Raw genomic sequence first — 14,544 nt, forward strand, 5'->3', positions numbered from 1 at the left:
AATTAGAAATTTCTTCGTTTGAGGAAATATCTTCTGAAACGGAACAGACTGGGGAAAAAAGTATTAAGGAGCAGAAATTTGCTTTTTCCACTGAGTTTATGAAGGAGTTGTTAGAAGACATGCACAAAGCTATGGGAATTACCACAGAGAGGAAATCATTAACACCACTAGATCAAATGTATGAGACTTTAGCGGATCCTCAGGATTCCTTTATTCCTGTACATAACACTCTCAAGGATATCATTAAACGGGAATGGGATGTCCCAGAGAAAAGAGCATTTTGGCCTAAATCTCTGTCTAAAAGATATCCATATAGTCCAGAAGATCAAAGATTCTGGGGGGTCACTCCAAAACTTGACCCATCCTTATCTAAAGTTTCCAGAAAGACTGATCTCCAATTTGAGGACTTTGGTTGCCTGAGAGATCCGATTGATAAAAAGATCGATAATATCCTGAGAAGAGCTTGGGAAGCTGCCTCATTGAACATTAAGCCGTCCATAGCTTCTACTGCAGTAGCTAGGTCCCTGAAACTGTGGTTAGCAGATGTACAGTCACAAATTGCGTCAGGGGTTCCCAGGGAAGAGATATTGAATGCCTTTCCAAAAATTATGCATGCTTCTAATTACCTTTCTGATGCTGCAGATGATTCAGTCCGTCTTACGGCAAGAACAACGGCCTTGGTAAACTCAGCCAGGAGAGGAGTCTGGGTGAAGACCTGGCAGGGGGATACCTCTTCCAAATCGAAGCTATGTGGGTTACCCTGTGAAGGCAATATGTTGTTTGGATCTAAGTTGGAGGAAACATTAGAAAGAACAGCAGATAAGAAAAAGAATTTCCCGCTGAAAAGGAGGAATTTTCGAGTTAATCGGTCCTTTTGTCCTTCAGAAAAGATAGAGGCAGAAAGTAAAGGACGGAGAAAGAGGTGGATACCGAATAAGACCCAGAGGCCAAGAGGTAATCCTTCATACACCTCTACAACCCAACCTTCAAAGCAATGACGCCAGTCTTCCGGTGGGGGGAAGGTTAGCCCACTTCTTCGAGGTATGGCAAATGGAGTTTCAAAACAAGTGGCTATTGGACATAATACTTCAAGGATACAGAATAGAGTTTGTCTCTCACCCACCAAATCAGTTCTTCATCACCCCATCTCCAGGAGCTCAAAGTCAAGCACAAGCTCTAGAAAGCGAAGTGAATATTCTACTGGAGAAAAGAGTCATTCGTCAAGTCCCAAGATGCCAAGAAGGTCTGGGGTTTTACTCCCCGGTCTATCTAATAAAGAAACCTCAGGGAAATTACAGATTTATCCTAAACCTAAAAAAGTTAAACAAGGCAGTCAGATACAGGAAATTTCAAATGGACAATATTCGCTCAGTTCTAAATCTGCTCCAAGAAGGATGTTTGTTAACTTCACTGGATCTAAAAGATGCATACCTTCATCTACCTATACATCTGGAGTCACAGCAGTACCTGAGGTTCGCAGTGTATCTTCAAGGAGAGGTAAGACATTTTCAGTTTAATGCTCTACTTTTTGGGTTATCATCTGCCCCTTGGTTGTTTACAAAAGTTATGGCAGAGGTACTGGCTTCTCTAAGATTGAATGCTATCCAGATTATCGACGATTTACTTATCTGGGGGCTCTCTGTGGACTCAGTGAATCTCCAACTGGAATTTACACTTGATTTTCTCCAATCCCTGGGGTGGTTGATTAACTGGGGGAAATCTTCAGTAATTCCTCAACAATGTATGGAATTTTTGGGCTTTGAGATTTCTTCCGCCAGTAAAAGACTTTTTCTACTAGAAAGAAAATCTGCTGTATTACTGAAATCTGTTCTTTCTTTTCAGAAATTCAAGACCATATCTCTTATGCTGGGTACACACTATGAGATTTTCTGGTCGATTTACTGTCAGATCGATTATTTCCAACATGTCTGATTTGCTTTTCGATCGTTTTCCGAGCATTTTCCGATCGATTTCCTATTAAAGTACACGAAATCGATCAGAAAATGCTCGGAAATCGATCGGAAAGCAAATCGGACATGTTGGAAATAATCGATGTGACAGTAAATCGACCAGAAAATCTCATAGTGTGTACCCAGCATAAGAAAGGCCATGGCATTACTGGGGTTACTGACTGCATCCTTCCCAGCAGTACAGTGGGGTCAGCTACATTCCAGAACCCTACAGACCTGGATCCTTTCCAAATGGGACAAACGACTGTCTTCCCTAGACAAGAGATTTTCCATTCCATGGAATGTAAAACACTCTCTGCTATGGTGGTTGGAACCAACACGATTCTCCACAGGAAATCTATGGGAACTTCCGACAGAGGTCATAATAACAACGAATGCGAGCTCTTGGGGATGGGGAGCACACTTGAATACTCTTCTGGCGCAGGGTCAGTGGTCACCTCTTCTGCACAGATGTTCATCAAACAGCAGGGAATTGCAAGCAGTATGGCAAGCTCTACAGGCATTCGAGTCACAGATTCTTCATTCCCATGTAACAGTACGGACAGACAACAGGACTGTAGTCGCTTATTTGAACCGCCAAGGGGGAACCAGGAGCAAGGCTTTGTGGGGACAGGCTTCGAAGATCCTTCACTGGGCAGAAAGGAACCTCAGTTCTCGGAGAGCGGTACATTTAAAAGGAACTTTGAATTGTCTAGCGGATTATCTGAGCAGACGGCATCTGTTACAAGACGAATGGAGTCTGAACAATCAAGTATTTCTACACATCTCAGAACTATTCGGAGCTCCGCAGGTAGACCTTTTTGCAACAAAGGCAAATGCAAAGTGCCCTCTGTTTTGTTCTCTGAATCCTCAGGATAACCCTTGGAAGATAGACGCGTTCTCAATCAGTTGGAGTCACCACAAAATGTACATTTTTCCTCCTTTTCATCTAATTTCAAAAGTGTTGAACAAGATATATCAGGACAAGGCACAAGCTATTCTGATCGTACCTTACTGGCCCAAAAGACCTTGGTTTGCTCCACTTCAGAGATCCGCCTCGAGTCATCTCCTTCTGCCAAACAGTCAGGATCTGCTGACCCAGGGCCCAGCACGTCATCCCAACTTAAACCTTCTCCAGCTCTCTGCATGGAGCCTGAGTGGGCAATACTGAAAAGCAAAGGATTCTCTAATAAACTATCAGAGACTCTCATACAGAGTAGGAAAAAGGTCACCAGACAGATTTATTATAAAGTATGGAAAGTATACAATAGCTGGTGTTTGCAGAATTCAGTGAATACATCAGATTCAACATCAGTGCTTGAATTTTTGCAAAATGGATTCCAGAAGGGGTTGCGCATTAGCACCTTGAAGGGTCAAGTCTCGGCATTAAGTGTCTTCTTAGAAAGAAGGTTGGCAGAAGAAGAGTATGTGATTCGTTTCTTTAAAGCTCTAAAAAGACTTCGACCTATAGTTCGGTCTAAAGTACCATCGTTGGACCTTAACACAGTGTTGCAAGGTTTATGTGAACCCCTTTTGAGCCAATTGTGGATAGCTCAGATAAACACTTGGCGATTAAAACAGCATTTCTTTTAGCAATAACATCAGCCAGAAGAATAGGAGAATTACAGGCACTTTCGATCAATGAGCCTTATTGTGTAGTCAGTGAAGATAGACTTACTCTCCGGTTAGATGTTTCCTTCCTGCCTAAAGTTGTCTCGAAATTTCACAGATCCAAGGAGATTTATTTACCATCCTTCTGTAATAACCCATCAAACCAGAAAGAGGAGAAATTACACTGCTTAGATGTTAGAAGATGTGTGTTGGAATACCTTCAACGTTCTAAATCTTGGAGTCCAATGCTTTATTGGTGCTCTTGCTGGAAAATTCAGAGGCAAACAAGCTTCTAAAGCAACCATCGCAAGATGGATCAAACAGGCCATTGCTTTGGCATATTTTCATCAAGGAAATTCACTTCTTGCGTCAGTTAAAGCACACTCAACCAGAGCAGTCGCTACTTCCTGGGCAGAGAGGGCTGGAGCTACTATTGAGCAAATCTGCAAGGCAGCCACATGGTCAAACCACAATACGTTTGTTAAACATTATAAGCTTGATGTATTATCTTGTTCTGATTTGTCTTTTGGCAGAAAAGTATTGCAAGTGGTGGTCCCTCCCTAATAAAGTCTTGTATATCATCTCAGGGTTGCTGTCCTGAGATGTTCTGGGAAAGACAGAAATTACTTACGGTAATGTCCTTTCCAGAAGTTGAACGGACAGCACCCTATTTACCCACCCGAATGTTCTGTGATTAAAAGTTTTTGAAGCATCATTCTGCGTGGAGTCTTTTTTTTATTACTGATGGGGTAAGGGCACATGATGTTATATACCTGACTAATCCCTGTCTAATCAATTATGCAAATCTTTTAACTAGCTTCCTGTCCAGTGTGCGTGGAAGGAGACAAGTCTCAGGGTTGCTGTCCTTTCGAGTTCTGGAAAAGACATTACCGTAAGTAATTTCTGTCTTTTATGTGCATATAAAACATAATGTGCCACTGGATTGGTCCAGATGTTGAATATAAGAAGTAAAACATCTTGCCGTGTGCAGCTAATTACTCCTGCAACAAGACAGGACAGGCTCATAGCGACAAGTTACAGTAAGTACTGTTGCTAAGGTTGTTGGTGGAGATTGGAATGAAAGTATGATTTTTTTTTATGACATTAAAAGATGTGTTCATCACTTATCTATGTTTATGGCAATTCTTTTTTTCTTATGTATTCTTTTTTTTTATGAAGTAGATATTGTCCTTTAAATTCCTTGACAGAAGTGTGCAGATGTGTTTGACATTGTAGATGGTTCTCCACTGGCTGTTGTGGAACTTCCTGTAAGGCCAGATGCTGATGTGGGGGAGACACTAAATGGCATTCGTGTCTCTCCAAACCTCGATCTAATAGTGGTCACTTCTGTGTCCTCCTTTCTCCCACTGAAGTTGAGTGAAGGTTTCAGGTAAATTTCTGTTCTATGCAATATGTGCAGACAAGGCTTCATGAATAGTGTCAGAATAAACAATGTCTTTCTACAGTGAAGACGTGACTCTCTCACTGCAGACGTGGAGAAAAGAGCGACACTTCAATTCCTCCATATTAAATATGACTGAGCATAGTGATGAAATACTTGGCCATGGACTTGAATATGGTTTTCGAATGGACAGGTAAGGACTCCTTATCTGCGAGTAGATCGGTGGGGTAGGTTAAAGACACACTGTAATGAAGAAAACCCACCTGGGAGATACTAACCTTAGGAGGGGGAAATCTCTGCGTCCTAATGAGGCTTCTCCTGCCTTCCTCTCTCCCTCAGTTCCAGCGCTGGCTGCTTGGTAACCACAGCCAACAAGTCTGGCGCAGGTGCAGTAGTGCCAGCAATATTTACCAGCGCAGGCGCAGTAACAGCTTTCCGTTTGGGCTCAGGCAGAATTAGCCGACCCTGATCGGGTCCGCTCTACTGGTGCAAGGCCTGCAAGAATCTTGGCCCCTACAAGAATCACCAAAGGAGAAAAAACACTATATCTCATACTACATGGATGTGGTAAAATTGGTCAGTGATTGGCCAATCATAATTAAAAGTGTGTATCAGTCTTTACTGGCATGCTTAATTAGTACACATCCTTTTACTAAGTGGCAGCACTTGTTATCTCTGATGTGATGCTTTCCATACACCAATACTTCAGGGTTAGGACTTGTTCGCTTAATGACTAACTTATAATCTTTTTCCCTGTACCAGATCATATTTTCTTATTTATTTCCTCATGTAGGACATGGGATGCAACACTTGCATCGCTTCTGAAGGAGACAAACAGCTGCCCTGCGTTTCCAGCATGCCCGTCAGCTCATAGTCTGATGGCCAGAAACCCCTGCAGTGATGCCTTGCTCATATGGACAGTTTTGGGCGCAGGCTGGATAAAAATACCTACAGACAATATCAAGGATCCTGTAGGACTGTCCAACTTGTCCTTATCCTCTGTCAGTGCCTTATTTTGCTTGTGCAGTTCTGAAGGATGCGCCACACTTGTCCACTGGATGGTGGAAAAACAGGATTTTGCTTCCCGCAATCTGGGCAATGCTGTGTGTGTAGATACTACAGATGATGAGGCTTGCCTGGTGATCACAGGTCGGTGGTGAATACAAGCTACTGTATAATCAGATGCACTGTTGTCCATTTCTGATTGCTACTCATGAAGTTGCTGAATTGTTTCGTCCTTTATTATCTCAACAGATCGAGGTCTGTCTCTTGTCCTGTTTTCTGTGTCACAGAATGAATTCTTGACCCGCTTGATGATTCATGGCAGTGCCAGTACTGCAGACACTCTATGCCATCTGAACAACTGGGGACGCTGCTCTGTCCCCATACACATGCTGGAGGTAATAATCTCACCTGTCTTGCCTCATTCCACTTTTCTCTTCTTTCTTGGAATTGATATTTAATACTAATATTTATAGGCTGGCTTAGAGAACCGACAGTTGGACACGGTTGACTTTTTCTTGAAGAGTAAAGAAAGCATCCTGAGCCCACTAACATCGGAAGATGGCAGATTGCAGTCTGACCATTACCAGCATAGTAAGGATGTAGGATGACAAATGGATATTGTATATCTACTGTTACTCAGCTTATTTTAAGTTCGGCACCTTATGTTTTGTCCAGATGTGGAGGAACTTGTGCCAGCTCTGGACCTCCTCTTTTCCTACATCCACTGCACAGACCAGGAGACTCAGAGCAAGCATTTCTCAGAGCAGCTGCTGCAACTCACACTGCACTTCCTGAGTGACCAAGTCCTGACACTCTGCAATCTCCTGGCTGGTATGTATAAGCCGTGTTTTTTCCAACTGTCTGTGGTAGAAGAACTCAACAAATTTGTGTTCTGTTGAAGAATGTACCTTAAAGAGGAACTTCAGCCTAAACAAACATACTTTTATTAAGTTACATTAGCTATGTTAATTAAAATAGATAGGTAATATAATCTCTTACCCACCCTGTTTTAGAAGAGCAGGCAAATGTTTGATTTCATGAGGGCAGCCATCTTTTTGGTTGAAAGGAAGTGACAGAGAGCATGAGACACAGTTCCAACTGTCCTGTGTGCTGATCACCCCTCCCAGTTGCTAGGCAACGTGAATAACAACATAGGATATCCCATCATGCTTTGCACAGCATCAGGGGAGAAAAACCCCAGGCATTTTTCTTTGATGGGGCGGAGCTTAAGCTTTTGTGCAGCTAAAAATAAGGCTTATGTAAGAAAAACAAAGTTCTGATGCTGTGAAACTGTTAAACACCAAGCCTTTTCAGTGCTGCTGAGTAGATTTTTGGTCTGGAGGTTCACTTTAAGGCCCCTTCCACATTTGCTACATTCCCTTGCGGTTTGATTATTCTACAATCACACAGCAACAATCCCAAAACACCTTACATTGCCGCTGAAGTGAGACCATACAGTAAAATGAAAGTTTGCTTCACTGGCAATGTAAACAACTCGTCATATTGTTAACTCACTGCATGCAGTGTGTTACTGCGTCGGGACCCACTGTACTGTGATATTCCATAGGGCTATCATTGCTTCTGTGATGGGATATGGCGATATTACAGGACACAACGTTGCAGGTGTGAAAGGAGCACAAGTCTTGATGCCAGCTACAGTATATAGTGGTGGCAGACTTCTTGGTTGTGATTCTTATCCTACTTAGCTGAAAAAAGAGTGCACATTAGAGTCCTTTTCCACTGGCTGTACTCTGGACACCACGATTAACATGGGAGTTTTGTTGCCCTTTTTAAATGCTCTGCATGCTGCAATTTTTGTCCGTTTGCGATTGGTCTGTCATCATTTTTCAATACCCGGTAAAAAATTGCGTTTGTTTGAAATGAAGAAAATCACAATCCCACCACAGTGCGTTTGCAATGCCGATCACAATTTTCGGTAGAAAAGAGCCCTTAGGTGTTCTGACTCTGATCTCTGATATGTAACATGTCTGTCTGCTTCCTAGGTTCTCAGCATGCGGTACACATACCCGTGGGGATACTTGGTTTAATTTTAGGAGTACTTGAGATGATGTTCCTCACAGAAGGGGGTACTTGGAAAACCTTATCTTACATAAGGGGTTACTAGATGTAACAATTTTGGAGCACTGGTTTATTTAATCCAGGTGCATGTCAGTATTACAGTGAGAGAAGTAGTGTTGTCAGGAGGTCTGTATTGGCTCCTTCGCCAATCACTTCCTAGTTCTGTTTAGCAGTGCTATAGGCTGCAGCCTTTTAAGAATGGTTAGTCTGTGCCCCTTGCTCTTCCTATCTGAACAGTTGGATAATGCAAGCCAAGCAGCAGCAGCCCTCTCACAAAGCTTGCTATTTATTTTTTCACCCTATCAGATTTGGGGCAATTCACTCCAACACAATTGACTGCTGTGCGGTACCGCTTGGCTCACAGACTAATGCCCACTGTGACGAGCTCTGGCGGGGAGAGTACCGCGAAGCAACGCAACATGTGTGAAAGGGCCTTAAGAATTGCACTATTTCACGGTTTTGTTTTCTATAGTTGCTGATATATGTAATACTATAGGGGATATTTCCAGTCCCTATTTATCCCAGTAATGTGATTGTGATTATATACTTTGTAATATCATTTGAGACTGTTTCAAATGTGGTTGGTTGTTTTTTGTTCAAATTGTTAATTTAAAAAAATGGTAACTTGATTACTAAGATGTCAGGCAACATATGGTGTTTTGATCTGTGCCTGGACGTGGGTATATGTAGGCCGCCATGACTGATTCATTACAAAAATAAGTCCTTACTGATTCAGTATCTTTGTATTTATTTGATGTGGGACAAATAAACAGATTAGGTGGCTCCAAGCTTGGCCCAGTGCAGTGATTCCAAAATAATTCAATGTAGACAGCCAAGCACTAGCAGTTTTGGGAGGAAGTCAGAAATGGCAGTCAGCATATCTCTTGGGGGAAGCAGTTTTCACGGATTACCTATGTGTGCAAGTAAATGATTCCATTATAACAGCTGCTTATTATTTTCCTTTGCCAAGAACCGGACCCCGCCCTGGACAACTGTGTGGAAATTCTAAGTGGATATATCATCAAGCTTCGGCCCTTCATGAAGAGGTTTTACCAGCAGCCATTTCCTGTGCAGGCCCAACCTGCTGAGAGTGGACATAGGGCATGGGAGAATATACCTGTGGAGGTATAGTGCTTCTGAGAGGAACTTTGCTTTAGCATTGCTGTTCTGTGCCAGTTATCCAGCTCATAACTATGTGTGAGGGTTTTATATTAATAAAAAATGCCCATTCAATAACCTATCTTTATCCATTGTTTCTCTGATTTAGGCCATAATCTCTGATGCCATCCTGTCGAACTGTATTCCCGATGCTCAATCTTTCCTGCGTACAAAAGGATACCGATCTAGCCTCACGTGGGTGAAACGAGAAGGCTTGAAATTGGCGTACAGGTGCCTGCAGGAGCGACGAGTAACGGAAGCATGCCAGCTTCTACAGAATATGGTCAGTGGCCTGTTATTGTTACTGAAAAGCACTTCTGTGTCATGCTGCGTGCTTCCAACGTACAGATGCACATTTACATTCATTTCTATGTTAGCGCTGGTATTTAAGAGTTTAGTATTGATAGAGGGCATTTATAACTATTTGTGAAAAGATCCTGACTTTCTAACTAGCACTACAAAACAGAAATGTGCCTCCTTAAACACGGAAAGTATTTGCGATTATTCAAGCTGGAGTGAGTATATGAAGTGTCCCACAATGCATCACTGCTGAATATGCAAATCATCCATTTGATGTCCCTGATAGCTAATCACACATCCAGAACCCCTGAAATGCAATGATTTGTCAGCTGTTTTGAATAGCATTTTAGTTAGAGGGCTTTTTGGTCCTTTTTAGCCCCTTACACTCTCCTAGGAGTTTTTGGTTCATCATGAGCTTGCTGGGCAACCTGTAACTAGCACTGGAAATGCAATGATGAACATTTTCCTAACGCTGTGGTGAATAAGCATCGAGGCACATAACAGATGCTTCAAGCCATTTTAAATATTGTAAAAGTGAAAACCTGCTGTTGGGTTAGTTATAAAGATGCAATGAGTCATTTTGGTAGTGCCACATCACACAGCAACAGAATCATTGTGCTATCTTTTGTGTGCTGATGTTTATTCATTTTTAATTTGGCTGCAGAGGACTTGTGCCTGGCTGCAAATGGAAACTCCGCCCACACACACACACACACACACCAGAAACAGCCTGCCACCAACTTGGAGGAATACAGAAAGAAAATGCATGTGATTTTCCTGCAGTTGTATTTGTGATTCTGGGAGAGCCTGTGTGGTAGTTGTCCCAGCATGCAACACACTCCTGCTGGATCCCTTGTTTTGGCAGAATGTTCAGCATTCAGCGGATCGCTCAGAAACGGCCGTATCAGTCTGCCGACAGACTGTACACACGCCGGACTATCGCTGGAACGCCCACCCAGTGGGAGGTGACGACGGACCCGCCGTTACCTCCAGTCCAGCGTGTGTACGGACCTTAACCCACATGCTATTTTATCTTACTATGTACCATTTTACTCTTATCACTTGTTTGCATTGTATACTACCAATACCAGTGAGCTGTTCATGTGTTTTGTATTCACTTTGTGGAACTTTTTTGAAAAAGAAATGTAATAAAAAGAAATCGGACAGAAATCGATTAAAATTATGAACAGGCGGCCATGACAGGGCACCGTTCTCTGGCAAATTCTATCACAATGATTTGCTAGGGAAAATCCACAAGTGTATGGGCACCTTTTACTTTATTTTTCTTACAATTTTTTTTCTCTTCCAGGGATATTCCATATGGGACGAGCTGCGTCGCATCTGCTTCTACACGTCAGATCTGGCTGTTCGGACCCTGCTGGTGGGTAGATTGTATTCTTCCTCAGGATCGCTTTCCTTCTTACCATTGTCTAATTTTTGTTAAAGTGGATCCGAGATGAACTTTTACTCCTTGCATAATTGTGTTATTTTCTATTGTTTATAGGGCATTCCTCAAGCCAAATACTTTTTTGTTTTTGTTTTAATACTCTAATTCCCTATAAACTAAACAAGCCTCGCCCACAGGTTTTCAGAGAGCCAAAGCATTTTCAGATAGTAGCAAGGGCTCCTGGGAACTCAGTCTGGGCAGGAGGAGGGGGAGGTATTACTAGCCAGAGGTTTCAGAGGCAGAGAGGAGGAGGGGGGATTAGGTTTTTTTCACAGGCTGAGTGCTCAAGATGCAGATAAGCCTGCCTCTGTGTAATGTTTACAAAAAACATGGCTGCTGTCATTGTATCACAGTAAGGGCCCGTTTCCACTGTTGCGACGCGATTTCGCCGGCATCCGGACGCTTGTAAAAACGCATGCGGATGCGTTTCCGCATGCGTTTTACCCGCGATTTCAATTAACCATGACTCTGCCAGGGCAAAATAACATTGAAAAAGGTGCGAAATCGCACGCGAATCGCGGGTAAAAACGCATGTAAAAAACGCATGCGTTTTTCCTATTAAATACATTAGCGGCGATTCGCATGGATTCCCGACGCAGGCGAATTCTGTGGGTCCCGTCGTGCAGATTTGGCCCGCCGCCAAATCGCTCCCGCACGCCGCACATATGGAAACAGCCCCGGCCACTTCAATGTACCAAGCGAATCCGCATGTCGGCGCCGCATGCGGATTCGCTATGGTGGAAACGAGCCCTGAGAAATAAGCATATTCTATTTAGGCTTTCTGCAGCTAGATTTGCTGTGTAAACTATCTAAACTTTAGATAAGATATATAGACTAGTTACTTGTTATAGTTAGTTTTTCATCTTGGATCCGCTTTAATGTCTGTCTCTAGGTGGAACTGCTGCAGCAAGAGGGACGTTTTTCAGAACAGGATACAGGAAAGATTGATATAGTGTGCCAAGTGGAGACGCTGTACAGGAATGGGCACATACCCGCAGGACACACAATAAGCCGTGCATCTTCCAAGTAATGGCTTTTGGACTTCATTTATTCCCACTTACTGTAGGTGATATGTGTATAGGAACTTATCTGTGCTATGTATTTCAGGCCTATATGGAAGCCCTGTGCTTTGTCTGCAGAGGTGCAGGTGCTACAAGATGCTTTAAACTCTGCAGGAGATGAGTCAGATACTCTGCTTCTAGACTGGGCCCAGCATTGGAGCTCGGACACACGGGAGTCAGTCTTACTTCCTTGGAAGAGCAGCACAGGTGACGGACTGCCTATATTGCCATACGTGAAGGTTCTAATGAACGCTGGATTGTTTTGAATAAAATCAGAGTTTTTAAATGCCTTAATATAATTATACTAAACACATGGTTCTGTATCAGTTGTTTGATGTGATAGATAAGTATGTGTGCTTGCTTGTAATGGTTCTGTAACAATGTTTACCTATGTTCTGTATCTCCAGACATGGCTGCTGTCCCACCCACAATCCTTTGGCGCCATCTGACTTTGTGGAATGATTGGCCTAGCATTGTCTCATGGATTGAGAGTACAGGACAGAATGAGACGATAGGGGACAACCAGAAGTCACTGTGGCCTCTTTTCAGTGCAGAGATCATTGATGACAATACACTATGCTGCAGCTACACAAAGCAGAGGATCCTGGACAAGTTGTCAAGGTTTGTGTGGAGGGCTTTACTTTTGATAGGGTGTGTTTTTTGTGCCAATTGCATTTATACGCTACATGTAGCATCAAAGAGGAGCCAACGGGATCTACCCCGGCATTTACGCAGACAATATGAAATGCTATCCCCAGTGTTTGAAAAACTCTTTCCATTCATTTGGTAGGTAGAGCAGTGTTTTCCTTATATTTCATTTGAATGGCACGATGGTTGATCACTAACAACATTTTCGTTGCCTGCCAAAAATGCCCCATTTACCACCCTTCTGAATACAGCCCTGGTTTTGTTTAAAAAAACAAAAAATATGGCAGCCTCCATATCCTTCCCAGTTCAGGTGTGCTTTAACTGCTCATCATTACCATTACCACTGCTATATTTTATATTGGATGTCATATGTCTTTAGTATGAAAGGTGTGTTTGTCTTTCAGGATGAAGATTTTTGTGTCTTCGGAATGGAATGCTTTTGAGACTCTGGTGGAGAGACTTGCTGTTACTCATCAGCTGATGCTGCCTGCTGGTTCTCCCCTGCAGCACATCTCTACATACTATCCAGAGTTTCACCATCGCTTTGTGCAGCTGTGTATTGAGCGAGACCTACAATACCTCCTGTACACGTATCTGGATCATCACAGGTATAAGCTCACCTCCTATTATTATTGCCATTTAAAGCACCACTGACAAACATGAGTAGTTTTGTATAAACTTGGTTACATTTTCATTTAAAGTGGATCCGAGATCCGATCCGAGAACTTTTACTCTTTTCATAATTGTTTTCCTTTCATATACAGTAGTTTTATAGGGCATTCCTCAAGCCAAATACTTTTCTTTTGTTTTAATACTCAAATTCCCTATAAACTAAACAAGCCTCGCCCACAGCTTCTCCAGAGAGCCTTGGCACTCTCAGCCTTAGTAGCAAGGGCTTATGGGAGCTCAGTCTGGGCAGGAGGAGGAGGAGGTTACTAGCCATATATTTCAGAGGCAGTGGGGAGGAGGGAGTAGGAGAGGGGAGTGGGAGATACAGATCAGCTTGCCTGTGTGTAATGTGACAAACAGAATATGGCTGCTCTCATTGTATCACAGGAATAAATAATCCTATACTGTTGAAGCTGTTTGCAGCTAGATTTGCTGTGTAAACTATCTAAACTTTAGATAAGATACAGTGGGATGTGAAAGTTTGGGCAACCTTGTTCATTTTCATAATTTTCCTGTATAAATCGTTGGTTGTTAGGATAAAAAATGTCAGTTAAATATATCATATAGGAGACACACACAGTGATCTTTGAGAAGTGAAATGAAGTGTATTGGATTTACAGAAAGTGTGCAATAATTGTTTAAACAAAATTAGGCAGGTGCATAAATTGGGGCACCATAAAAAGGAAATGAAATCCATATTTAGTAGATTCTCCTTTTGCAGAAATTACAGCCTCTAAACACTTACTGTAGGTTCCAATGAGAGTCTAGATTCTGGTTGAAAGTATTTTGACCATTCCTTTTTACAAAACATCTCTAGTTCATTCAGGTTTGATGGCTTCCGAGCATGGACAGCTCTCTTTAACTCACACCACAGATTTTCAATTATGTTCAGGTCTGAGGACTGAGATGGCCATTCCAGAATGTTGTACTTGTTCCTCTGCATGAATGCCTTAGTGGATTTTGAGCAGTGTTCAGAGTTGTTGTCTTGTTGAAAGATCCAGCCCCGGCGCAGCGTCAGCTTTGTCGCTGATTCCTGGACATTGGTCTCCGGAATCTGCTGATACTGAGTAGAATCCATGCGTCCCTCAACTTTGTCCAGATTCCCAGTCCCTGCACTGGCCACACAGCCCCACAGCATGCCCAAATAACTAAATTTTGGTTTCAGCAGTCCACATCACCTTATTCCAAAATGAAGTTGGCTTTTACAAATGTGCT

General features: G+C 42.6%; 2 protein-coding genes across 2 annotated transcripts in view; one reads left to right on the plus strand and one right to left on the minus strand.

The window, feature by feature from the left end:
* CIAO2A (cytosolic iron-sulfur assembly component 2A) overlaps positions 1-14,544 on the minus strand; it is a 142,498-nt gene that overhangs the window by 40,671 nt on the left and 87,283 nt on the right. The window lies entirely within an intron of this gene.
* Positions 1-14,544, plus strand: part of SPG11 (SPG11 vesicle trafficking associated, spatacsin) — a 90,243-nt gene that overhangs the window by 17,448 nt on the left and 58,251 nt on the right. The window contains exons 5-17 of the mRNA XM_068275076.1: positions 4,779-4,950; positions 5,027-5,155; positions 5,756-6,111; positions 6,217-6,362; positions 6,441-6,558; positions 6,643-6,798; positions 9,017-9,171; positions 9,314-9,487; positions 10,814-10,885; positions 11,844-11,977; positions 12,059-12,219; positions 12,420-12,633; positions 13,065-13,268. Of these exons, the coding sequence (XP_068131177.1) occupies positions 4,779-4,950; positions 5,027-5,155; positions 5,756-6,111; positions 6,217-6,362; positions 6,441-6,558; positions 6,643-6,798; positions 9,017-9,171; positions 9,314-9,487; positions 10,814-10,885; positions 11,844-11,977; positions 12,059-12,219; positions 12,420-12,633; positions 13,065-13,268 (2,191 nt within the window). The remainder of the gene's footprint in view (positions 1-4,778; positions 4,951-5,026; positions 5,156-5,755; positions 6,112-6,216; positions 6,363-6,440; positions 6,559-6,642; positions 6,799-9,016; positions 9,172-9,313; positions 9,488-10,813; positions 10,886-11,843; positions 11,978-12,058; positions 12,220-12,419; positions 12,634-13,064; positions 13,269-14,544) is intronic.

This window comes from Hyperolius riggenbachi, chromosome 3, assembly GCF_040937935.1.
Source record: "Hyperolius riggenbachi isolate aHypRig1 chromosome 3, aHypRig1.pri, whole genome shotgun sequence".
NCBI lineage: Eukaryota > Metazoa > Chordata > Amphibia > Anura > Hyperoliidae > Hyperolius > Hyperolius riggenbachi.